Source organism: Zootoca vivipara, chromosome 2, assembly GCF_963506605.1.
Source record: "Zootoca vivipara chromosome 2, rZooViv1.1, whole genome shotgun sequence".
Lineage (NCBI taxonomy): Eukaryota > Metazoa > Chordata > Lepidosauria > Squamata > Lacertidae > Zootoca > Zootoca vivipara.
In genome coordinates this window covers 6199068-6225489 of record NC_083277.1, presented here as the reverse complement: position 1 = coordinate 6225489, position 26422 = coordinate 6199068, and the positions used below count along the sequence as shown (strand labels likewise).

The following is a 26422-nucleotide window of genomic DNA, read 5'->3' as shown; positions in this document are numbered from 1 at the left end:
TACAAAAAACAGGCAGTCGGACAGGTGAGCAGACGTGACCTGGCCAAAGGCCCATCTAGTCCAGCATCCTGGTCTTACAGTGGCCAACCAGATGTGTGTAGGAAGCAGGACTTGAAAGCAGATTCACTTGGGATTCCCGGGAACTGGGATTCAAGAGCAGCGGGAAAGCGCTGTTGCACTCAGGTCCTGATTCTGCGCTTCCCCTCGAGAAATCTGGTTGGTCACTGCAGGAACGATATATTGGACTAGAGGGGCCTGATCCAGCAGGTCTCTTATGTTATTCATAGAATCATATAATCTTAGGGTTGGAAGAGACTCCAAGGCTTATCTAGTCCAACCCCCTGCAATGCAAGAATCTCAGCTAAAGCATCCAAGACTCTGCTTAAAAACCTCCAAGGAAGGAGAGTCAGAAGACGGGGAAGCAATGCATGCAACTCAAAAGATACTACAGTGGTACCTTACTCAAACAACTTGGAACCCAAACACTGCAAACTCAGAAGTAAGTGTTTCGGTTTGCAGACTTTTTTTGGAGGCTGAAGATGCTCCGTTTTAAGTGTTACGCTTCTGATTTGAATGCCACACTTCTGTTTTGAGATTTATGCTTCCATTTTGAGTGTTACGCTGTGGCTCTTTTTTGTTTGTTTTTATGACTGTGTGGAACCCAATTCAGCTACTGATTGATTGTATGACTGCAGTACATTGTTTATTGCTTTCATTTTATGGATCAATGGTCTCATTAGATAGTAAAATTCATAGAATCATAGAGTTGGAAGAGACCACAAGGGCCATCCAGTCCAACCCCCTGCCAAGCAGGAAACACCACCAAAACATTCTTGGCATATGGCTGTCAAGCCTCTGCTTAAAGACCTCAAATCATGTTAAATTGCTGTTTTAGAGGTTGGTTTTAAAAGTCTGGAACGGATTAATCCGTTTTGCATTACTTTCTATGGGAAAGCGTGCCTTGGTTATGGAACGCTTTGGTTTTGGAACGGATATCCGGAATGGATTAAGTTTGAGAACCAAGGTACCACAATATACACTGTGTGATTAAGCTGCAACTGGTTCAAATAAGTGTTCTGCTTATCTGCCCCTGTTTGACCTGATCCTGCTAACTAGTCCTCGGTACGATTTCACCCCAGCTTCTTTCGCTCTACGCCTGGGGAGGTCTCGACTCACTTATCCACGTAGAAGCAGAAACCATTCATTGCGCAAAAGGAGTTGATGGGAGGCCTATCTGTCACTGTGTCTGAAATGCAATCATTTTTAATTGTTTAATAAGAAATTGTAGAGAAATCGTTTCTGTTGTTGGATGTTTTTACCACTATATCGCATACCACTATATCAGTCGTCAGATGCAACAAGACTAAAACATGAATTAAAACTATACAGTCAGGAGTTCAATTTTTTTTTTAAAAAAACCTGCTGGAATAAAAAAAGTATTCAGTTAAGTGCCAAAACAGGGAAGGAGTTCTACTCTGTCCTCAATTGCAAGGGATTTCCACATGATTGGGCCTGTAATTCTGGTGGATCCGAGCCACACATCCAAGTCAGGGGGAACGCCTCAGTGGCTCCCCTGAGGACTTCAGTGGTCAAGCAGAGATATAAGGGATAAAGCAGCCTTGTAAATTAATGACAATAACCTTGTACGTGGCCTGGCAACATATGGGCCGTTTTCTGAGCAAAACTGCCCAGGATTTACATTGGGCAGTCTTGACATCTTCCTGCCACAGAAGGCAAGGGGAGGAGAGGGAGGTTTTGATGAAAATAAGGATAACGATAACGATTTGGGTTTCTTTTTGGGGGGGGGTTGCTGTGGTTCAAAAGGTCCAGGTGAGCAAACTAGTGGAATAATTCACTAGTGCCTTCCAACTGGGGCAACCCAGTCAGATGGGCAGGGTAATAATAATAATAATAATAATAAATTAAATAAATAAAGGTAATATGGCCTGGACATTTGGCACCCATAGAACTCAAGGGAAGGGCATGTGCTTTAAAAGCATGGCAAGGGTCTTCAGAGATGCATCCCATAAAAATAAGCCCACAAAGTCAGTCCGTCCCCCCACCCCCACCCCCGGCAAATCCCTTACTTGAGCTGGCTGCGTAGAGTCTCTTCCCACTTCACTGTAAAGAGGAGGAGACCCAGAAGGTGTCGCTGGGGCTTTTCCTGCCGCCTGGAAGGGAGACAAAGAAGGATAGTTGCTGTTGCTGTTTTTAATTCTGTGTGTCTGTTTCCCTTGGAAGTCCCTGTTGTGAAAAAACAGCTTCTCCCTGTAAGAGGCACTTTCCTCTGCAGCACCTACAGAGATTGGACAGAGCTCTGAGAGGGGAGAGAGAGAGAGAGAAAGAGAGGGAGGAAGATCTTGCAATGCAGTCAATGCATTCTGGGGCAAAAAGGAAGCTATTTGCAACTGGATAATCCTACTTTTTATATTTAGCGATGAGGGACGTCCTTTCTCCACACACACCCTCCGTCCATGCTGCTTCCTCTGCAAACAGAGGGTCTCCCCATCTCCCATGGAAGATGCTGCTGCTGGATTGGTGGTAGTGGGAGAAAAGTGGGTCATAGAACCGTAGAGTTGGAAGGGGTCGGCAGGGTCATCTAGCCCAACCCCCTTGCAATGCAGAAATCTGCAGCGGCCCCCCAAAGGGATCGAACCTGCTGTCTGTCAACTCCATGCTCCAACCAGCTGAGCTACCCTAACAACAACTGAAGCATTGCAAAGGCATCCCGTTTTTGCAGCTGGGTTGCAGAGGTCAGACCCCCCCCTCCCAATTTTTTAATTTTTTGTGTGTGCGATTTCAATAGGAAGGAAATCTTATGTGTGTGCCCCCCCCCCCCAAGAAAAAAAGGCCAATTCTTGCTCTCCCCATGCAGGATACCTGCCCGCACCATGTCTTCCTCCTGAGCCTCCCCCTCCTGGCCAAGGAATGTCACCAGGCCTCCTCCTTCCCTGCCTGGAAGGACCAGGGAATGGGGGCTCCCTATTGTCTCCCCCCACCTCAACCTCACTTTCAGAACTTCCTGCCTCTCTAGGAAGCCTCTGGAGGACCAGGCTGCCTCTCCCTCTCTCCCTCCCTCCGCTGCCCGCCAACTGCTTTGCAATTATTGCGCCTGAAGCATCATTTCTCTGCTGGGTCCTCCGTTTTTCTCCCCTGAGAAAGTGGTGAGAGAGGCCTCTTGGAAGCCCTTCTTTTCCCTCCCTTACCGTGCAACCAGAGATTTCTATTTATTTATTTTTTAATCTATTTATTTGATTTTCCAAATTAATATTCCCATTCACATAATAGCATAATATATAAGAACAAGATCCCAAAGAATCCCTTGGACTTCCCCCTCCTCCCCTTTGTGGGTCTTATTGTGAATCCTTTCCTTCTGCATCTTTTATATTAACCCACATTTTTATATCGCCATTGTCTTCTTAGTTCATCGTCGCATTACAAGTGTTATTCCAATCCCACAGAGAGAATTTGTTGTTTCTGTCTAACGGTCAGGAGTCCCTTTACCTTTACTTTATAGTCTTATACACGGAAAAAAACACAGTATTTCAGGCACAAAAGTTATTAAGCTCCCCCTCCCCAAGTTGCTTTTTTGTGTTTTTGAGCTATTTTGAAGAAATTTCACCAAAGTCTACACTTCCGACATTGGTTGCCTGGTTTAGCCAGCCAGTTGAAGCCGTTTCCTGGGATTTTGGCTAGGGCTGCCAGACTCAATAGAGGACAGGACTTCTGTGCCTTTAATTGCCCTGCTCTCTTTTGAGTCTGGAAACCTTAAAGAGAAACCAGCAGACCCTTTGTTTAATTTCCAAGCAAAGAATCTGCTGGTTTCTCTTTAAGGTTTCCAGACTCAAAAGAGAGCAGGGCAATTAAAGGCACAGAAGTCCTGTCCTCTATTGAGTCTGGCAACCCTAATTGTGGCTGCTGTCGCAGGCTGACAGCTTCTAGGAGCCACAGCCGAGATCTGAGTGCAGGTTGGGGGCCAAAGGTGGACAAACAACCCTAGAAGGAGTACGGTGTGTGTCCCCCCCCCCGAGGTACCACCCACTCCCCTAACATCCACATAATAAAAACATCAGTGGAGTCTACACAATGAAATCTGATCCCACAATGCATTTGTTGCTCTTTCAGGTGCTGCAGGGCTTATTCCCCCCCCCCCAAATTGTCCCACTGTTATTTAAAAATAAGGTAGGCAAGTTGCTACACACTTTTGAGGTTGTCCCAGTTCATCCCTTGAATGCCCAAAGAAAGAAAGATGGATTAAATAGCAATACTGAAAGAAGAATGTGGGAAACAGGCGACGGGTGTTAATGGAATTTTCAGAAGCAACTGAACCAAGACTAACTCTTTTAAAAAGTCATTATATTTTTGTAGGGGCGAAAATCCTTTCCTCTTCCATATGCCCCCCCCCACTCAAATCCCCCCCACAACCCTCCAGAGCAGATTTGGGGACACCTGATGGAAATATTGAGCTGAATATCACCCATATTATGTAAAACAGCAAGACAAGAGAACTGTTACATCACCACCATAGAGGAGGGAGAAAGGTTGTTTTCTGCTGCTCCAGAGAAGCGGACATGAAGCAATGGATTCAAACTACAAGAAAGAAGATTCCACCTAAACATTAGGAAGAACTTCCTGACAGTAAGAGCTGCTCGGCAGTGGAATTTGCTACCAAGGAGTGTGGTGGAGTCTTCTTCTTTGGAGGTCTTTAAGCAGAGGCTTGACAGGCATATGTCAAGAATGCTTTGATGATGTTTCCTGCTCGGCAGGGGGTTGGACTGGATGGCCCTTGTGGTCTCTTCCAACTCTATGATTCTATGATTCTACCACCAAATTTCTGCAAAGGAAATGGAAAGGAATAGGAGGTACGGAAAGAAAACAGAAGATATAACCCCTTACATATTCCCCGTATAAAATTCCCACATTGATCCTTTTTAATCGTATTGACTTTAGTCCTCCTGATATTAAATTGATGCCAGTCGTCCTTCTCAGGATCCTTCACCGGGAAACTATTTCCCTTAGCTGCTACCAAAAATATATACAGACATCCATACAATAGCCATACAAAATAGTTAATACAAAACCAGGGAGGTTACAGGGGCTTACGGGATATTAGCAAACATTTCAAATCATCTGGTCATTCCAAAGTTGTTTTGGACTAGAATTCCCATGTAGTCTGGTGCTGGTGGGAATTTTAGTACAACTGGAGGGTGCCAAGTTCAAGATGTCTGTCATATCCCTGCTTCCAAGTCTGGGTATCAGGTTTGCGTTGCATATTCAGATCTAGCTGCCATCATCTTATTAAAAAAGAGAGAAAAGTGCCACCTTATCCTTTGCTACCTGCCTGTTTTAGAAATGTTAAGAAAATGACCTTGGGATTATTATTGTTCACCCACCCTTCACCCAAAGACCCCAGGGCGGATTGCGACAATTAAAACATAAGCTTAGTTTTTAACGGGACGGGGTTGAGTTGGATCGGCTCGTATGTTTTTTAGCTTGTATTCTTGCTTTTACACTTTCTTTGTAAGTCGTTTTCAGTTCTCTTTGCTGGAAAAAAAGAGGGCGTGAAACATGGGTAGGCAAACTAAGGCCCGGAGGCTGGATCTGGCCCAATCGCCTTCTAAATCCAGCCTGGGGACGGTCCGGGAATCAGCATGTTTTTATATGAGTAGAATGTATTATTTCAAATACACCTCTGGGTTATTTGTGAGGCCTGCCTGGTGTTTTTACATGAGTAGAATGTATCATTTTATTTTAAATGCATCTCTGGGTTATTTGTGGGGCATAGGAATTTGTTCATTCCCCCCCTTCAAAATATAGTCCGGCCCCCGACAAGGTCTGAGGGACAGTGGACCGGCCCCCCTGCTGAATAAGTTTGCTGACCCCTGGCCTGGAAGAATGGGATTTCTGTTCTCGCCTGTCTAGCAATGTGGCGGTCAGCAGAAACAGCAGAGTTGAAACAGGTTAATGGGTTTGGTCGCTTGGCAAAGATGGGCGGGAAAGGGAACAGGCAAGCACAATATCCTTGCATTGCAGGGGGTTGGACTAGATGACCCATGGGTCCCTTTCAGCCCTATACAGTGGTACCTCGGGTTACAGGTGCTTCAGGTTACAGACTCCGCTAACCCAGAAATAGTACCTCAGGTTAAGAACTTTGCTTCAGGATGAGAACAGAAATCGTACTCCAGCGGTGCGGCGGGAGCAGGAGGCCCCATTAGCTAAAGTGGTATCTCAGGTTAAGAACAGTTTCAGGTTAAGAACAGACCTCTGGAATGAATTTAGTTCTTAACCAGAGGTACCACTGTTAATTCTATGATCAATAAGCAGCCCAAGGCACATTTCCATGGGAATGACAATTCCAAAGACTCGCAGCCCAGGGAAGTGAGACCGTGGGCAGGATAGGGAAGGGAACACTTTTTGGGGTGGGGGCTGATCCGATTCACCCACTCACTAGAGTTGTGAGGCACCAAGAGAATTAAGAAGCCCTTCTCACTGAGGGGAAGGAAGAGTGGCATATTTAGTGCCTCCCCACCCCCACCCCAAAGCAGGGTGAGTCCCCCCGTTATAAAGATTTCAGAAAAGAAAAAATCTTGAAAGGTTCTGTACACCACTGTAACACAACACAACATTCCAGCAAAAGAGGGTTTCCCCCCTGCGAGAGCTCTCTGATGTGAAGCAAGATTCTTCCCGAATCCCTTTCCACAGTCTGTTCACGTTTAGGGCATCTCCCTCGTCCTGCTAAGTCGTCCGCTGCAATATTCAGCTTCCCCCTCCCCCCAACATTTATGTGGTTTCTTCCCCGTGTGGGTTCCCTGGCACCGACTCTCGTCTCAAGCTCGTTCCACCCTCCATAACTTAACATGGTTGCTCCCATGCTCCCCTGTGTAGATTATCTGATGAGCAGTAAGGAGCTGACTCGGACTCAGGCCCTTTCCACACTCCACGCATTTCGGGCTCAGCCCCTGTTCGCACTCCACGCATTCTGCCGTTTCTGCCTGAGCGTGTTTCTTTTTATGCCTGTTGAGACTTATGCTGCGACTGAAGCTTTTCCCGCACTCGAGGCATTTGTAGGGCTTCTCCCCGGTGTGGGTTCTTTCGTGCGCCGTGAGGATGGAGTTGCGGCCGAAGCTTTTCCCGCACTCGAGGCATTTGTAGGGTTTCTCCCCTGCGTGGCTTCTCTGATGTCTCTTAAGGGTCCCGCTCCTGTTGAAGCGCTTCCCGCACTCCACACACTCGTAGGGTTTCTCCCCCGTGTGGATTCTCTGATGTGCGGTAAGAGTCCCGCTGTCGCTGTAGCTCTTTCCGCACTCCATGCACTGATACGGTTTCTCCCCTGTGTGGGTGACGCGGTGCCGATTGTAGTCCGACCTGCATTTGAAGATCTTCGCGCACACGGGACACTGGATCCCTCGCTTGACTTTGGGATCTTGTTTGGGGATCAGGAGTTCACGGCCTTCAGTCGCCTTGGAAAGGGAGGATTTGATTTCCTCGTTCTTTGACTGCTTCGCCTTCTGCCTTTTTGATGCCTTTGGGTCCCTAAATGTCTCCCGTCCTGCTTCTTGCTTCATTGCTTCGATAGAGGGTTCCTTCTCACTTTTGCTCGCCTGCCAATCACCTGCTGGGGGCAGAGGGAACGAAAGAAAAATAAAACATGGGGGGAAAGAACAGTTCACCAAAGAAACTGGAATTAATTCAGAACAATTATAAATCATTCATTTATAACATTTGCATACAACCTTTTCCTCCAAGGAGTTTAAGGTGGCAAACATGATTCTCCCCTTCCCATTTTACACTGGTGTAAATGAGATGCTGTGTCCTTGCTAGTACACCACTGTTGTCCCAAAGGTGCTGGAAACTGTAGCTCTGTGAGAAGCAAACTACAGTTCCCAGCATTCTTTGGGGGATAACATGCGGCTCTGCCCTAGGAATCTATCCCTTCAATAGCCCTCAGCCACGGAAAAAGTACCCTTACCTGCAGAGACCTCCTTCCCCAAATCCTCCATCACGACTTCCTTGTAGAGAGTTCTTTGGCCTGGATCCAGGAGATCTCACTCCTCTTTGGGGATGTGATCACCCGCCGCCTCCAACGGCACCAGTTACTGAAAGAAAGAAAAAAGGGCTTTCAGTTTGAAATGCTTGTGGGAAATTGCAGGCAAATACAACTAGCAAGTGTAGGGCTAGTTAATGCACGAAGATCACAGATGCGTATTCCTAGACTCAGGTCATGTCCCTCACCTGGAAGGAACTTAAATTTGCCTAGTTTGTTCGTTTTCTTTTACCTTGTGTACCCACCTTGCTCACTACAAACTCAGACCGCTATTTCACTATATTTTATATCCCAAGATTTCTGCCTGTGTTCATTTGTTGCTGCATGGATAAATGCATGAACTTGACTTTAGGAACTTCGTAAGTGAGGTATGCTACCTGCATTGCAGGGGTCGGAGTAGATGATTCTGGGGATCACAGATGCGTATTCCTAGACTCAGGTCATGTCCCTCACCTGGAAGGAACTTAAATTTGCCTAGTTTGTTCGTTTTCTTTTACCTTGTGTACCCACCTTGCTCACTACAAACTCAGACCGCTATTTCACTATATTTTATATCCCAAGATTTCTGCCTGTGTTCATTTGTTGCTGCATGGATAAATGCATGAACTTGACTTTAGGAACTTCGTAAGTGAGGTATGCTACCTGCATTGCAGGGGTCGGAGTAGATGATTCTGGGGACCCTTATAGCTCCCAGGTGACAACTCTGCAAAAGGAGTCAGATCCAGCAGATCAGCTTTTATTTACCCCTCCAGAGCAAAGGAGTCCAGCCAAACTCTCAATAGGGGGTCTGGAGAAGACCCCCCCTTGAACAGCAGCAACCTCAGAGGGAAGGAGGGGAAAAAATTATTTATTGCCACTGCCTTGAGACTTGAGCTTTAGAAGGCAAATTGGAGCCGAACAGGCTCTCTTCAGGTCCAGGAACTCTAAAAGCAGCTCCCCTGCGGCTCTGGATCATGAAAGCCGCTCCACCTCTTTCTGCGTGGCTGGTGGCCTCTCCTTCCCTGGAGGTTTTTAAGCAGAGGTTGGAAGGCCAAATGTCCTGAATGCTTCAACAGAGATGCCTGCATTGCAGGGGGTTGGACTAGATGATCCTTTGGGGCCCTTCTAACTCTACAACTTCATGATACAACCCCACAGGGACTGGATGGAGCTCTTAGGAAGGAAGATCCTGCAATTGAGAAAAATGCAGTTCTGAAGTCAGTAGACCAGGAGACTCTTAATCCCAGGGTTGTGGGTTCAAATCCCGAGATCCCTGCATTGCAGGGGGTTGGACTAGATGATCCTCTGGGCCCCTTCCGACTCTACAATTCTATACGATTCTATGACACTTTGCAGCTGCAAAAACCAAGATTCTTGGGACAGTGGAATCCCCTTCCTTATATCCTCATTTTTTATTTTTTTAAGAGGGTCTGTTTCTCCTCTTCCACGAGCAAGGCTGCTTCTTCTGCACCAAATCAGCCCCCCAGCCAAATATCCTGGGGGGGGGGAGGGAGGCTTCAAGAGACTTGTGCAAGGGGAGCACCCAGCTGATGGACCCCCATTTTGCAACCTGAGCTCCTGGGTCAAAAGGAAACTGTGAGCTGGCCCCTTTACCTCTTTGGTCCTGCCCTGTGTAGCATCTGCCTCCCGGCCGAGGGACGTCGCCAGGCCTCCTTCCCCTTCCTGGAGGACCAAAGCAAGCGGCTCACTCTGACCTCCCCTCCCCCCAACGTGGCGAACTTCCTGCCCCTCTAGGAGCCGCAGCTCAGTGTTTTTAACCCTCGGAGGACTGGGCGTCTCAGAGGCTGCCTTCTCCGAGCCTTGCCCTTCGGCTGCCGTGCGCCCGGAATTTCCCGGCCAGAGACAGGGCGGGATTTTCGGGCAGCGACAATTATACAGGTATACAGTACTGTATACACATACACAAACGAGCGAATGGCCGGGAAAATCCGGGCGCGTGGCAGCAGCCCCTATCGGAAGTGTTGAGTTATTGGCTATTTCCCCCCAAATGAATGAAATAAAATTATTATCATTTTTATAACCATACTGCCCATCTGGCCAGCCAAGCACCGTTCCCGAATGGAATTGAGATGCCCACCAAGGGCGCCCGTATGAGAGCCCCCATCCCCAAACAGGGCTGGGGGGTTCAAGAGAGGCCCCCAAACAAGCGCCCCGGGGAACGCGCGCCCCCCGTTTTCCCCTGGCAGGAATGCCCTGGAGCGCTCCTCCTTGCTGCGCGTATGTGGCGAGGCGCGCCTCTTTTGGCTGGAGAGAAGTAAAGTGCAAGGAAGGGGTTAGAGAAGCGAGAGAGCCGAGATGCCTAGAGAGGCCTGGAAAGAGACCCCCCCTCCCTCCCCCACTTCCGTCTCTTATCTCCTCCCCCCTCCCTGCTCGTCTTGGGAGGCTCCTCCGGATGGAGAGGTCGGTGCGCTCGAGAGAGATTCTGCGCGCAGGGCGAGGGGTGAGCCGGGCCAAGGGGGTCTCTGGGCGCAGGGGAGACTCTGGGACGGAGGGGGCAGAGAAAGGAACTTTTTTTGGGGGGGGGGGAGGAAGGAAGGGAAGCCTCCCTGGGGGAGGGAAGCCCCGACCAGCAATGGCAGGGGGTGCCGAGAGAGAAAGAGACGCAGATCTTTATACAGCCCTATCAGAATGTAGGGATAGTTGCCCAAGTCCAAGTATTGTGCTCTTATGTTGTTCAGCCACTCCTCCAACTCACATGAAAAGATTCCAAGAGCTCTGGCCAGGTAAAGGGATAATTTTTAGAAAGTTTTAAGTTGATAATAATAAGACAAATTCCAGTAGCAATCCAGTTTTTAGAAATCCAGGACAAGGCCCTATCATCCCGGAAAAGATTTTGATATTTTCTTTAATAACCTTGGTGGCACTTCTCTCATAATCACAATCTCCTTATAATCAATTCTCAACTTTTGCACCTTTTTTGCTGCATGATCTTATCTCTTAACATTCTAGAATTAAGGAAAACTAGACAATCCCCAGGTCATCCATTGCTTCGAGCTTGTTTTGATTTTAGTCTGAAAGCTCTATCTAGACAGATGGAGACGTCTTATTCCATTGTAGCCACTCTGCAATGCCTTTGATCAAAATGCTCTCAATGTTTTCATCTTGGGTCTCTTTGAGGCCTTGAATCCTCAATGTCAAGTCATTCTGTTTAAGTTCTTGCATCGCAAGAGCATCCCAAATCAATTCTTGTGTTTCCTTAATTTTTTGTATGTCATATTTTATTTTATCTTGAGATTTCCTGAATTCTTTGTAATCCTCAAGACACTTTTTCGCCACATCCTCCTGCTTCGTTGTTCTTGTCATCAAGTTTTGGGAGTCTTTTTCTATTTCTGTACTCTTCTCTTGTAGTTCTGTAAACTGTTTATTTAAATGTTCTATTGCATTTACATTCTGTTCTATTTTTGTGTATTTTGTTCAATTCTGTGTCCCATATTATCTAATTCTTCATTTAATGTATCCATTTTTTCACTTAATTCTGCTTTCAAGCCCAAAATTAACTTTAATATCCATTGTCTCTGCCTCTAGATTAGAGGTACGTCTTTGATGAGATGCTGGGGTAGTTATTGCTTGGTTTTTATTTTTTTTGTCCATTTTACAATAAGCCGTTTATTCTATGAATCTTCACTATTATTGTTCCCCCCCCTTCTTTTTCTAGAAGAGTATTTTCCTGTACTTATTTCTCTGGGGGGGGGGGTCGGTTATATTTTTAATTTGAGCTCATTTTTCTTACTTGAAGGGAAAGTTTTCCAGGTTAATTTCCCCCTTTTATTTTCTTGGGGGTCGTTTTACCAACGTTGCCCTTTAGGTGTCGCTGTTCCCTTCTTTCTATTTTCCGTCTCAGACTTTCTTAGTTACTTTGTTGCTTTAACTAGATTCCCTTTCCCTTTCTTTTCCAGTTTGCGTGACTCAGCCGAACCTTGTCACCATTAACCAATGCTTTCACGTATTTTGGCTTTTCTATCTTATTTTAAAGACTTTCCCTTCTCTGGTTCTTAGTTCTGGCGTTTTAACTGTCTTTCTCCCCCTCCTCTTTCTTTCCTTTTATTTTGTTTTCCTTCAGATAGAGTTTGTGCTCTTCTTTCCTCCTCCTACTTCAGTCTCCACGTTACTTTCAAGTTTAAAAATCCAAGTTTCTTCTCCTCCTCCCCCCTTTATTTTCCGTTTTTCACTTCACCCCTCTGTCGCTGTAAAGACCTCTTCTACTTACTCCTCTGTTTCTTAAGCATGCAACGTGCAGCCTTTCTCTTTATTCTCCGCCTTGCCCTTTCCCCTTCTTTGTGGGTACCTCCAGGTTTGGCGGGTTGGTGTAGGGTTTTTCCTTTATTCCTCCTGAACCCCAGATTTTTTCTTTATTTATCTGCACCGCTTGTTGTGCAGTTTGCACGTTTTCTGATACTGCAAGCAAGTTCTCTGTTTTCTCTCTTGCCGTCAGCGCTCAATATTCTCCTTAATGCAGCAACAGCTCATAGTTCAACAGTTTCAGTAAGTCCATAAAACTTCATACTTAATATTTTCCAGTAATTTAAGATTTATTACAAAGGTTATAGCTTTGCTCTTGGCTTCCTTCTTTTTATGAATCTCAGCCGCCGATTTGCGCCCCGTCCTGAGGCAACTCATAGAGGGTTGGGCATTCTGTTAGCGCTTGGGCTTTCCCCCTTTTTGTTTTTTTGTTCTTTGGTTTCTAGCCCTTTTGCAGTGCCGCTTCTCACCTTGAACTCCGAACTTTTCCTTCGTGTGTTTTTGGGGCTCTCCTTGCCCTGGACACCCCTTTCCCTCTATAATAGGGTGATTCACTTTCTCCCAGCTTGTCGACCCCGACCTGGCTGCAACCGCGGCTAATCCAGAAGTCCTGATTTTTATTTTTAAAAGCTCCTATTCACGCTGCTGAGGCTCACAGGAGACTTGCTTCAGGCACCATCTTCCTCCTCCGGCTCCTCCAAATGAGTAGTTTTCAACTCCAGAGTAGATACAGTAATTGATAATTGATAATTAAAAGTTGATGATGCATTACTATTATCTGACATTATTTCATTTCCTAAAAAAAATAAAAATGGAACATATAAGAAGGAAGAGTGTATGAGATGTTAAAATAAGAGAAGGCACCAAAGGAACTTGATGTGTGTTATATTCCTTTGTTCTCATCTTTACAGGATTTCCTTTCCCCTTACTCAGAAGCAAGCAATAGAGAAGACAGAGCAATCTGTAATTTCTTTAGGAATCTCAAATAAACAATTTAAATATGTGGAATGTACAATGTGATTCAGGGAACACCCTTAGTTCACATCAATGAACTGAAACAGTGGAGACACCATTTAAAGGTATGGATTGTGGAAAGGACTTCAGTGGGAGTGGAATTCCTACAAAACTTCAAGGAACACACACAGGGACTAAACCATTTAAATGTATGGAGTGTGGAAAGAGCTTCAGTCAGAGTGGAACCCTTAGAAGACATCAGCGAGCACACACCGGGGACAAACCATTTAAATGTATGGAGTGTGGAAAGAGCTTCACAGAGAGTGGAATGCTTAGAAGACATCAACAAACTCACACAGGGGACAAACCATTCAGATGTATGGAGTGTGGAAAGAGCTTCAGTCAGAGTGGAGCCCTTAGAATACATCAGCGAACTCACACAGGAGAGAAACCATTTAAATGCATGGAGTGTGGAAAGAGCTTCACACAGAGTGGAATGCTTAGAAGACATCATCAAACTCACACAGGGGACAAACCATTCAGCTGTATGGAGTGTGGAAAGAGCTTCAGTCACAGTGGAGCCCTTAGAATACATCAGCGAACTCACACAGGAGAGAAACCATTTAAATGCATGGAGTGTGGAAAAAGCTTCACAGAGAGTGGAAACCTTAGAAGACATCATCAAACTCACACAGGGGAGAAATCATTTAAATGTATGGAGTGTGGAAAGAGCTTCAGCGATAGCGAAAAGCTTACTGTACATCAACGAATTCACACCGCGGACAAACCATTCAGATGTATGGAGTGTGGAAAGAGCTTCAGTCACAGTGGAGCCCTTAGAAGACACCAGCGAACTCACACAGGGGACAAACCATTCAGATGTATGGAGTGTGGAAAGAGCTTCAGTCACAGTGGAGCCCTTAGAATACATCAGCGAACTCACACAGGAGAGAAACCATTCAGATGCATGGAGTGTGGAAAGAGCTTCACACAGAGTGGAAAGCTTAGAAGACATCATCAAACTCACACAGGGGACAAACCATTCAGATGTATGGAGTGTGGAAAGAGCTTCAGTGATAGCGGAACGCTAAGAATCCATCAGCGAACTCACACAGGGGAGAAAACATTTAAATGTATGGAGTGTGGAAAGAGCTTCAGTCATAGCGGAACACTAAGAATCCATCAAAGGACTCACACAGGGGAGAAACCATTTAAATGTATTGAGTGTGGAAAGAGCTTCAGAAACAGTGGAATGCTTAGAAGACATAACCTAACTCACACAGGGGAAAAACCATTCAGATGTATGGAGTGTGGAAAGAGCTTCAGTCAGAGTGGAACCCTTAGAAGACACCAGCGAACTCACACAGGGGACAAACCATTCAGATGTATGGAGTGTGGAAAGAGCTTCAGTCACAGTGGAGCCCTTAGAATACATCAGCGAACTCACACAGGAGAGAAACCATTCAGATGCATGGAGTGTGGAAAGAGCTTCAGTCACAGTGGAGCCCTTAGAAGACATCAGCGAACTCACACAGGGGAGAAACCATTTAAATGTATGGAGTGTGGAAAGAGCTTCACACAGAGTGGAATGCTTAGAAGACATCATCAAACTCACACAGGGGACAAACCATTCAGCTGTATGGAGTGTGGAAAGAGCTTCAGTCACAGTGGAGCCCTTAGAATACATCAGCGAACTCACACAGGAGAGAAACCATTTAAATGCATGGAGTGTGGAAAGAGCTTCACACAGAGTGGAATGCTTAGAAGACATCATCAAACTCACACAGGGGACAAACCATTCAGCTGTATGGAGTGTGGAAAGAGCTTCAGTCACAGTGGAGCCCTTAGAATACATCAGCGAACTCACACAGGAGAGAAACCATTCAGATGCATGGAGTGTGGAAAGAGCTTCAGTCACAGTGGAGCCCTTAGAAGACATCAGCGAACTCACACAGGGGAGAAACCATTTAAATGTATGGAGTGTGGAAAGAGCTTCATTGATAGCGGAACGTTTAGAAGACATCATCAAACTCACACAGGGGACAAAACATTTAAATGTATGGAGTGTGGAAAGAGCTTCAGTCGTAGCGAAACACTAAGAATCCATCAAAGGACTCACACAGGGGAGAACCCATTTAAATGTATGGAGTGTGGAAAGAGCTTCAGAGACAGTGGAATGCTTAGAAGACATAACCTAACTCACACAGGGGAAAAACCATTTAAATGCAACGCTTAGAGGACATCAGCAAACTCACCCGGGAAAAACAATTTAAATGCATGTTTGTTTGCAGAATTTGCATTTGTTCGAGTTGGGTATCAGGCCCTGCCATCAGACTGAGACTGCCTTGTTGGCGCTGGTTGATTATCTCTGGTGGGCTTGGGACAAAGCTAAAAGCTGTTTCCTGGTTCTGCTGGATCTCTCAGTGGCTTTTAATGCCATTGACCACAGTATCCGGTTACCTATTTGTGATATAAAAATGAGGCATTGCGCGTGCAGATGTCCCAGCCTTTCTCCGTAACCGCTGAACCAAATTGCATCAAATTAGGACAAAGCGTAACTTGCCCATCAGTGAGGGATCTGGCATAATATTTTTTTCCAAAAAAGCAAACTTTTCATACCTTAAAAAGTTATTAATTGCAAAAAAGTGGCACACAAATTAGATATCACCAGCAGAAGCTCTGAAGACTCCAGCATCATCCAAAAGAAAGGCAGATTGCCCACTGCTGCCTCCAAAGCCGCGCCACCAGATGACATTACAAAATTCCACAGCAACCAACTGAAAACAGGCCTTTTGCAGCAACAAGGCCCATCATTGCCCAGCAGACTAGGCGAATAGGGGGCAGGGATAGGTAATGGGTCAGATCAGGGTAGGGCCCTCTCCACAGTATCTTTCCAGACTAAGCCAAGTGGAGGTAGGGGCCTGCCTGTGTGGGGGATGGGGGGAGCCGAATAGGCTGCAGCATAGAATCAACTGAATATGGGCCTTTTACAGGGCCGTGCCTTTGGGTAGGATAAATGTTATCCTATATAATAATGTCCAAGTTGTCCCTGCGTCCAGTTGTCCTGTGTGTCCCTGGGGTACTGCGCATGTACCCCAGAGACACAGGGATTGGACGGAGAGACAGGACGCACACACGCGCGCTCTCCCCCCCCTCTGCCAACCGCCGCTCGCCCTCACACTCCCCTCTCGCATTGCCACCCGGCTCAGGTGCAGGCGGCGGCCGGATCTGCTCGAGCTTCTCCCTCCCTTCCCAGCCCTCAGGGCTACCTTTCATGAGAGGGCAGAGAGAGCGCTGAAAGCCGCGGAAGCGTGTGGACAGGGACGTCCGCTTCCTACAAAAGGGCCTGGTTGCAAACGGAGCCTCGGGGACTGCAGTCCTCCTTTCCTCCCCCCATCCTCCATACTTCCCCCGTCGTCGTCCTCTTCTTCTTCCACCTCCCACCGACTGCATGCTTCCCCCACCAAGGATCGCTAAGGATCGCGGCGGCGGCGATGGCACGCCTGGCGGCTGCGGGACAACCATACAATGGAGCGCGGCCGCTGGCAACATCAGAAAGCGCTGCAGCGCCGTCAGCCCCGCCAGCAAGCCCGGGGCGGCAGGAGCTGGAAGGGAGCGCGGCTGCTTCCGCCCCGGACTTGCTGGCGGGGCCGAGGGCGCTGCAGCGCTCTCTGTTGCTGCCAGCGGCCGCGCTCCTGGACACCTGCCCTCGCCCTCCCTCCATCCCCCAGGTGCACCGCCGACGCTGCCGCGCTCCTTGGGAGCTCGGCAGGAGCTGGGAGAGAGTACGGCTGCTTCCGCCCCGGGCTTCCTGGTGGGGCCGCCGGCGCTGCAGCGCTCTCTGTTGTTGCCAGCAGCCGCGCTGCGGGAGCCGGCGGCAGAGGCCTCTTCCTTCTCCTCAGGGCTTCCCCTCTGTTCCCGCCCGGCTAGCGCCCGTTTACTGAACGGGCTGAAATATACTAGTTTCACATAACACGCAAGGGTAGCGGAGTCAGGGTTGGGACAGGGCAAATTTTTACAGAACACGCGCATTGGGGGAATGATTGTATGCAAAATGAAGGGGTCACAGGGATAACCCGGGGGGGGGGGAGTTGGACGGAGGAGATGAGGGAAATCACAGGGATAAGCTGGGGTGGGGGGAAGAGGGGGCATAATAGGTCATGGATCAGGACAGAGTTGGGGGAATCATAGGGATAAGCCGGGGGGGAGGAGGGGGGAATCATGGATCGGCACAGGGTAGGGGAAATCACACAAATAATGCACAGCAACGCCTGGCAGGGCCAGCTAGTTTGTGATAAAAATATATACCTTACCCAATTCGTTTAGAATAAAACTTTACTGGTCAGGTTGGCAACTGTTGAACTATGAGTATTATTTACAAACTCCTCCAGTCATCGTCTGCACGAAGTCCTCACACCTCTCAGCTTGACCTCTCAGCGGTCAAGATAGAGCGAACTGATTTGACCAAGAAAGCGCCACCTCGTTTCCCCAATGCCACCTGTCCTTTGTGAAATACATTCCCAATGAAATGACATTACAAATGCTAACATCTCCTGCATGGTCTAGGAAAGTTGGGAGGTAGGGGCACTGTTCTGTGGTGGTTCGGCTCCTTAGTCGTTGGCCGTTTCCAGAAAGTGGTGTTGGGGGACGAGCGTTAGGACCCTTGGGGGTCTACTTAGGGGGTGTCTCAGGGCTCCATACTCTCCCCACACTTTTTAACATTGCAGGTCACGGGAAAATGCTTATATTTCCCCAGTCCTTGAATAACAGCATTAAAAAGAGTTTGTAATCATTTATGTAAACACTGCCAACAGTACCTTTTTGCCTGTGTTAAGAAAAGCTGGAATTTCTACAAAAAATTTCCTCCGCCGTGCAAGCAAGGCAGGGGCTGCTCTTCCACTCGTAGCTCTATGGGCCCCCCTGGTCCAAAACAAACCTGAAGTGTTCCCCCTAAATCATATGTTTCCTGGGCAATTGGGCAAAAGGAGCCCCTGGAAGTGGGGAGGGGGGGCGTTGGAAAGGAGAGGAGGGGTGACAGTGGACATTCTGCTTGCGTCTATAAATTGCAATCAAGGGAATTGGAAAACTGAACAAGGGAGGTAGGTGGCCCCGAAGCCGTAAACAGAAGATTTGCAATTCAAAAGGATCCCTCAAAGGCATCAAAGAGAATCTCCCCTTTGATGCAGGGTGAAAGGGGAGAGAGACTTGCCCTGCAGCAAGAGGTAAAGACTAAGAAAAACCTTTCTTTTCCTCGGGAGCCGGCAGCCCAGACAACCCAGTGAGTTGATCAGGATTTATAAGTCAATTTTTATTTCACTTTGTATTTCTGGACTTTGTGGAATTTCTTTTTTGGTTTAAATGTTTGTGAAATGTGAGTTCGAACTTTATTGTTAATAAGACTTGAAGAATGCAGCCAGTTTGTTAAAATGGAGTCGAGAAAATAAACTGTGATCATATTCCACCCCACGTGACAAGTTTTGACCTTGGCAGGATTGAACTATGTCAACAAAAAAGTGTTCTCCTGAGTTCCAGCGGTCTGTTTTGACCTTAATGTGGGAAACAAGAATAGAACTATGTCAAGAGGAGATACGACGGCAAGAGTTACAGCAACAATTTCAGATGGTGATAGCAGAATATGATTTTTTAGAAGATGAAGAAGGAAAAGATGAAGATGAGGACTGTGATGATTCAACACAAAATGAAACACACCACGAAAAAAATGATGACTTTACTCTACAAAAAGTTGGATGGAGTGCCCTGCCTTTGAGGAGGGCACAATTGGTATTACTGGAACTCCAGAACGCCCACAGGGAAGAAGGAAAAAATATGCAGAGAAGAGAAGAAATTCAGGGGTCCTGTATGGTGGCCTGGATGGCAAAAGACTGTAAACAGGGGGTGGGGTGAAGGGAAAGTGATGTTGTGATTATAAGGATGGATTAACAGGTTTATAACTGGTCTGCTGATTATGGAATTTGCTGGATTGGGGGGGTGGAGCCGGTAATCGGGGATGTAAGGTTAAATTGAGAATAGTTATAGTTTTAAAAGTGAATGGATTTTGGAAAAATGTGAAAATATGGAGGCTTATAGAGGGAGTAAAAATTAGGCACGGGAAGATAAAATGGGAGTTTGATTTTTCAGTGATTTGAATATTAGATGAAAATGTTAACAATTGATTTATAAGTTGTATAAGATATAAAGGTGTATTTTTATAAAGTAAGAAACTGTTGCAGATGATAAAAAAGGGATGAAAACCGGGGAAGGGGGGGGGAAGGGAAGCCCACAAAATATGGTTTTACAATTATGAATGTAAGAAAATTTTTTCTGTTTTGTATTGTTTTTTTCTCTTTTTTTGCCCTTTCTTTTTTCTCTTTTTTCCTATTTCTATTTTTCTCTTTTTTTGGTATGACAATAGATGGTTGGATGGATGACCTCCTGCGTACTGCCCTGGTTTGCTGGAGCTCCCTGGTGGCAGGGGGGGGCTTTGGGGTCAGGGGAGGGGGAGGAGGACAGAAATCCAAGCATAAAATGGACCATCTCTGACTGTTCACATACATGGGATACTTCTGTGGCAGGGGAGGACCCATGTGGGTGGGTAGGAAGGAGGTGGAAAAGGTGTTTATGTATGTACCGGTTTTTTTTTGTTTTTTGTTTTTTGTATTTTGTAAAATTAATAAAAAGTATGTTTTAAAAAAAAGGGAGGTAGGTGGCAAGGGAGGACAAAAATAAGATGCTGCATGTGGGAAGGTGGTAGTGTGAGGGAGGAGGGGGAAGAAAAGGACAAAGGGGACTTCTCCACCCCCCCCCCCCAAAAGCACCTCTGCTGGGACCCATTGGCAGGAACCTGGATGCCCACAGTCCAGCTGCCAAGTAAGGAACCCAGAACTGCAGGGTCTGCATTGCACTTTCTCCTTTGAAGAATCACACACGTTTCCTTTTCCCCTTGAAGGCGTAACAAAACCAATTTATTTTAACCCAGCCAGTTATGAATACATAATAAAACCTTAAACCTTAAAAAGCTTCCCTGTGCAGGACTGCCTTCAGGTGTCTTCTAAACATTTAATAATAATAAATTGATCATTCATTTTACCATGGTACAGTATGTTGGCTGAGATCCTACCTGCCCAAAAGAGGTAATGAGGGCACTAGGAGAAGGGGACGACAGAGGACGAGATGGTTGGACAGTGTTCTCGAAGCTACGAACATGAGTTTGACCAAACTGCGGGAGGCAGTGCAAGACAGAAGTGCCTGGCGTGCTATGGTCCATGGGGTCACGAAGAGTTGGACACGACTAAACGACTAAACAACAACAACAACAACAGCGTTTCCGAGTAGAATTCAAACTGTTGGTGCTGACCTTTAAAGGCCTAAACGGCACCCCCTGCCCATCGTTTAGCCCGGACACTGAGGTCCTCCTCCAAGGGTCTTCTGGCAGTTCCCTCAGTGCGATAAGCCAAGTTACAGGGAACCAGGCAGAGGGCCTTCTTGGTAGTGGCACCCTCCCTGTGGAACGCCCTCCCTTCAAATGTCAAGGAGATAAAGAATTACAACTCTTTTAGAAGGTATTCTTTAGGGAAGTTTTAGTGTCTGATGTTGCAATGTGTTTTTACTATTCTTTGTTGGGAGCCACCCAGAGTGGCTGGGGAAACCCATTCAGGTGGGCGGCATACAAACAATAAAATTATTATTATTACTGTACTATTATAACCATCTCGCCCATCTAGCCGGGCAATCTGTGCTCAGCTGCCCCGCACCTGTTGGGCAACTTTGCTGGAATAGAATTGAGATGCCCACCAAGGGCGCCCCTATGAAGTCTCCCATCCGTGTCCAGAAAGTGGTGTTGGGGGACGAGCATTAGGACCCTTGGGCGCTCACCTAGGGGGTGTCTCAGGGCTCCAGCCTCTCCCCACTTTTTAAAACGTTGCTTCATTCTGGGAAGCAGGTCACGGGAAAATGCTTATATTTTCCCAGTCCTTGAATCACACCACAGGAAGATGGTGGTGAGAGGGAGGAGAGGGAAGAAAAGGACAAAGGGACTTCTCCACACCCACACCCCCCAAAAAGCACCTCTGCTGGGACCCATTGGCAGGGACCTGGATGCCCGCAGTCCAGCTGCCAAGTAAGGAACCCAGAACTGCAGGGTCTGCATTGCACCATCTCCTTTGAAGAATCACACATGTTTCCTTTTCTCCTTGAAGGCGTAACAAAAAACAATTTGAACCCAGCCAGTTATGAATACATAATAAAACATTAATCCTTAAAAAGCTTCCCTGTGCAAGTACCTTTTTGCCTGTGTTAAGAAAGCTTCGTTATTATTTTTTGGAGATTTTGCAACAACTTTGCCCCCCAATAATCAAAACTTTGAAATACAGCAATCTCTCGCTGGTTGCTTCCAAGGTGTCCCTGTCTTTCATTGTTGCAGATTGGGCTGATTGATCATCCTTTGACTGATTGGCAGGTTCAACCACAGCTACATTGCAAGGGGTTGGACTAGATGATCCTTAGGGTCCCTCCCAGCTCCAAAATTCTATGATTCTATGTGCAACATTCAAAAGAGCATCGGATGCCTGGCATCGTCAGCATCACACTCCAACCCACAGAGCTGTCCAGGCTCTGAGGTTTGTGAGAGGGAGGTTATTGGTCTGTTTTTCTTCTTATTTTTATGATGCATTTTGTGTTTCTCATATTGTAATTTTATGTTGTGAACCGGCCTGAGAGCTATGGATGAAGGGTGGAACACAAATTTAACAATTAATAATAATAATAATGTTTTTAAAATAGGTTGCACAAATAATGGGGAGGTCTTGCGCAAGATCGGGTTTTATTTTCTGCTACTGGTGTGTTCTTTCAGAGACTCCTGGGAACTGTAGTTTCCCCCTCACTGAGATACAATTCCCAGCACCCTTAATGAACTACAGTTCCCTGGGAAAAGCCATGAGCTTTAAACTTGCTTTTCTTGCTTTGAAGAAAGCAAGGCTTCTGATCTGGTCTTCACCGGTGTCTGGTAATCTCAACTAGGCAACAAAAATCACTTGGTCAAAACATTTTGCCACCCAAGGGGGCCAACTTGAATAAAATATTTGGGGTGGGGGGCAGGTAAGCCCTGGCCCACATAATTGATCACATGGCACAGTGCACACATGGCAAGTTGATGGCAATGCCCATCAACTTTGGGGGCCCACTTTCAACCCCCGCATCCCCAGACAGCTCTGCCAGTAGAACAAGAGACTCTTCATCTTAGGGTGGTGAGTTCAAGACTCACATTGGGCAAAAAAGGTTTCCTGCATTGCAGGGGGTTGGACTAGATGACCATTGTGTACCCTTCCAACTCCACATTCTATGAAGTGTTTAAAGGGCTGTGCATGAATGTAAAGGTAAAGGGACCCCTGACCATTAGGTCCAGTCACAGACGATTGGGGTTGCGGCGCTCATCTCGCTTTATTGGCCGAGGGAGCCGGTGTACAGCTTCCGGGTCAAGTGGCCAGCATTACAGGATCAATGGCCAGTTTCACCCCCTGGTGCACACTGGCCAGCTTCCAAACAGGGGAGGGGAGGGGTTATGCCAAATTCTAGCCTTGCATAGGAGCATCGCTGAAATCTGAGAGCCCAAAGTCCACCACTGCTCAGATTCAGTTCTGAGAGCTCAGATTCAGTTCTCTAGTTTCCAGCCACTCAGTTCCTCAGGACAGGCTAAGTGGAGTCTGTGGATAGTAAAAAGGTAAAGGTACCCCCTGACCGTTAGGAACGCGGGTGCCACTGTGGGTTAAACCACAGAGCCTAGGGCTTGCCGATCAGAAGGTCGGCCGTTTGAATCCTCGCGACGGGTTGAGCTTCCGTTGCTCGGTCCCTGAGCTCCTGCCAGCCTAGCAGTTTGAAAGCACTTCAAAGTGCAAGTAGATAAATAGGTACCGCTCTGGCGGGAAGGTAAACGGCGTTTCCGTGCACTGCTCTGGTTCGCCAGAAGTGGCTTTGTCATGTTGGCCACATGACCTGGAAGCTGTACACCGGCTCCCTCGGCCAATAACGCGAGATGAGCACCGCAACCCCAGAGTCGGTCACGACTGGACCCCCTAATGGTTAGGGGTCCCTTTACCTTTACCTCTGACCGTTAGGTCCAGTCACGGACGACTCTGGAGTTGTGGTACTCATCTCGCTCTGTAAGCCGAGGGAGCCGGCGTTCGTCTGCAGACAGCTTCCAGGTCATGTGGCCAGCATGACAATGCTTCTGGCGAACCAGAGCAGTGCACGGAAACGCCGTTTACCTTCCCGCTGGAGGGGTACCTATTTATCTACTTGCACTTTGACGTGCTTTCGAACTGCTCGGTTGGCAGGAGCAGGGACCAAACAATGGGAGCTCACCCCATCACGGGGATTCGAACCGCCGACCATCTGATCAGCAAGCCCTAGGCTCTGTGGTTTAACCCACAGCGCCACCTGCGTCCCAGCGAAGGGTAGTGTAGAAATTTAATAAATACCGGTAGTAGTAAAAATGTTGCACACTGCCTATGATAGCAGCATCTCACACCGAATGCAACTGGTCTGTGGAAAGAACTCTGTGAATTGAAGAAAGAGAGGCTATGTGTACTTTTATTACATGTACAGGTGAAACTCAGAAATTTAGAATATTGTCGAAAAGTGCACGGGGATTTGAACCGCCAACCTTCTGATCGGCAAACCCACAGCGCCACCCACATCTCTGTGCATGAATGTAACCGGCTGCAAACAGAAAAGAGCCTTGTGGCACCTTGGAGAAACCGAGGGGATCAGGGTTCAAATTCCCACGGATTGAGCTTGGGCCCAGCAGCCTACCTCACTAGGTTGTTGTGTGTGTGTTTTGGGGAGGGGGAAGAATCATGCCCACCACCATGAATTCCTTGGAGGAATGTTGGGACTATAATGTATGAAAACACAGCGATAATATTCATCCTGCTTGTGTTCAGTTCAAGCAGAAAGTGCTGTCCTTTTTGGACCTTTAATGGTTAAGGGGAGAACAGAGTTCTTCATTTCCCCCCCTAGAGAGGAAGGAAATGGAAAGCAAAGGGGGGCCGCATTGAGAGTTGCACCTTCTCCTTCTAGGAACTGGGTTTTTGTGTTCCCTTTTTGGAGAAAATTGGAGGAAGCTTACGCCTGTGGATGCCGAGTGTTAAAGGTACAACCATTTAAAAAGGGGGGAGGGAGGGGCTGGTTGGACTTGGGAGAGGGGCGGCTGCAGGAGGAGGAGAGAATAAATGGTAGCGGAAGGGATCACTGTGCAGTGGCAGAACACCAGCTTGGGGTGCAGAAGGTCCCAGGTTCAGTCCGGCATCTCCTGGTCCTCCTCTTTGAAACCCTGGAGTGCTGCTGCCAGCCAGTGTAGACAACAGTGAGCCTTTTTAAAAAGCTGTTCCTTTTGAACAATGAGGGCTAGCACCTTCCTTTAATGGAAGGGGGTCACAGCTCAAGGGTGTGGTGTCTGCCTGCATGTAGAAGGTCTCAGGTTCAGTCTGCGGCATCCCAAGCAGGCTCCCCTACAAAACCCCAGAGAGTTGCCGCTGCCAGTCAGTACCAGCAATGCTGAGCTACATGGACCAAGGGTCTGGCTCAATAGAAGGCAGCCGCAGCTTCCTTTGTTCCTAGGATTCTAGGAAAGTAGGGGGTGATTCACAAGCAACAATATCCAATGCCCTTTTAAAATGTGTTGGGGGGTGTTATTGGGTTGTTTTTGTTTTGATTTTGTGTTTTGTATTTTATATCGTGATTTTATCTCATGAACCGCCCTGAGACCTGCAGGCATAGGGCGGTATACAAATTTAATTATTATTAACAACAACAACAACAACAGCAACAACCCCTTGGCAGAGAGAGGGACAGCCCCATTAGATGCTAAAACGCAAAACAGTAATTTTTCCGCTATTCATAAAATGGTAAGAGTCAGGCAGAATCGGGTCCCTTCATAGAATTGTAGAGTTGGAAGGGATCTCCAGGGTCATCTAGTCCAACCCCTGCAGTGCAGGTTGCAGGAATGATGTAGTCTAGCCATTTTCTCATATATGTGTGTGTGTGCGTGTATGTATATGTATATGTATATGTATATATGTATATATATATATGAGAGAAAATGTTCTGTTTTACAATTTAGAATACCCATTTAAACATCCTTAAAATATCAAGGACTTCCCTTCTCTTTCCGTGGTTCATTTTGGATAGCATAAACCCCTGCATATTTCATATAAACTAAACCATTCACTATTCCATTATTGCATCCATCAAAACTTCTTTACACTGTTGAATTTATCTTAATGCTGCCCACTTTTTCAAAAATACACATCCCCCTATTTTCAATAAACATTTTCCAATCTTCTCTAAACGTATGTTCGTCTTGTTCTCTTATTCTATATGTTACAGTAAGTCCGCAAGCTGTGCATATTCCATCAGCTGAAGTTGCCATTCTTCTTTAGTTGGGACCTTGCTTGTTTTCCATAATCCAGCCATTTTTGAACCATCACAGGTTCCCAATCTGTGGCCCAAAAGACAACCAAGTGCTGCCAAATATTGTACCACGACTAAGAATAGTGATGCTGTCCCTTCAGGCTCTGATAGAAACATAGGAGGCGGTTATATTCAGGCAGAGACTCCAAGATTTCAGGCAGGGGGTGTTCCCATCCATGCCAGGAGAGGTCAAGGATTGAACATGGGGCCTTCTGCATGCAAAGCAGATGTTCTGTCCATGAGCTATTGTGGAGAGAGATTTGCCAATTGTGTTATTGAGCTAGATCTGATCCTATAGTTTGCAATGCCTGCATTGTATAATTGTGAGTGTATGGCTTAGCCCCCCCCCCCCATATCCCTGGAATGACTTTGACTTGCTGTGTGCCAAAGGGTAATGTAAACAAAACAGGATGCCCAGCTAAGCTATCAAGGCCGGATGACTGTCTTGTCTGATGTTAGCAGTCTGACGCAAAGAGCAGCAAGATAGTCAAGGCTGCCTGAGTCAGCATGTGTTTATGCATAAAAAACCGGACACGGGAAGATCCTTATATGTACTTGTGACCCCCTTGCGTGCGTGACCCCTTTGCGTGCGCACATTTACAGAGGAGGGGGAAAGGGGCCCAAAGAGAAGCGTGTAAGAAGCTTCGCAATTTGTGTTTCTCTACTCTTGTCGTGAGCTGATCACCTTGAGTCTCTTATTAATAAGAATTAAATTCTTTC

At 46.9% G+C, this 26422-nt stretch overlaps 4 protein-coding genes across 7 annotated transcripts in view; 2 read left to right on the top strand and 2 right to left on the bottom strand.

Moving 5' to 3' along the window:
• The window catches only part of LOC118080194 (zinc finger protein 883), a 32827-nt gene extending 29566 nt beyond the window's left edge, over window positions 1-3261 (bottom strand). The window contains exons 1-2 of one of the 3 annotated variants that reach the window (XM_060269442.1): window positions 2881-3261; window positions 2088-2171 (exon numbers count right to left, since the gene is read on the bottom strand). Coding sequence is in view for 1 of the 3 variants with exons in the window: in XM_060269448.1 (XP_060125431.1) it covers window positions 2088-2564 (477 nt within the window). In the remaining 2 variants the exon portion in view is untranslated. Of the gene's footprint in view, window positions 1-2087; window positions 2699-2880 lie in introns of those variants that run through there. The other 2 variants (XM_060269446.1, XM_060269448.1) reach the window with 2 other exon arrangements.
• Window positions 3262-4432: 1171 nt separating this feature from the next.
• LOC118080193 (zinc finger protein 436-like) lies at window positions 4433-9830 on the bottom strand. 2 transcript variants are annotated; one of them, XM_035105122.2, is made up of 3 exons: window positions 9638-9830; window positions 7970-8096; window positions 4433-7615 (listed from the first exon to the last, which is right to left on the bottom strand). In XM_035105122.2, exons 2-3 carry the CDS (start codon window positions 7998-8000, stop codon window positions 6828-6830), a joined length of 819 nt encoding a protein of 272 aa, XP_034961013.2. In that variant the 5' UTR covers window positions 8001-8096; window positions 9638-9830; the 3' UTR covers window positions 4433-6827. The 2 variants fall into 2 exon arrangements, with proteins under 2 accessions (XP_034961013.2, XP_060125794.1); XM_060269811.1 differs by having other exon boundaries at window positions 4433-7612.
• A 577-nt stretch (window positions 9831-10407) lies between these two features.
• On the top strand, window positions 10408-16754 carry LOC118080192 (oocyte zinc finger protein XlCOF6-like). The gene is made up of 2 exons (XM_060269510.1): window positions 10408-10484; window positions 13195-16754. Exon 2 carries the CDS (start codon window positions 13365-13367, stop codon window positions 15471-15473), a length of 2109 nt encoding a protein of 702 aa, XP_060125493.1. The 5' UTR covers window positions 10408-10484; window positions 13195-13364; the 3' UTR covers window positions 15474-16754.
• Window positions 16755-24305: 7551 nt separating this feature from the next.
• LOC118080191 (uncharacterized) overlaps window positions 24306-26422 on the top strand; it is a 41585-nt gene continuing 39468 nt past the window's right edge. Inside the window, exon 1 of the mRNA XM_060270884.1 lies at window positions 24306-24383. The gene's annotated coding sequence lies outside the window, so the exon portion shown is untranslated. The remainder of the gene's footprint in view (window positions 24384-26422) is intronic.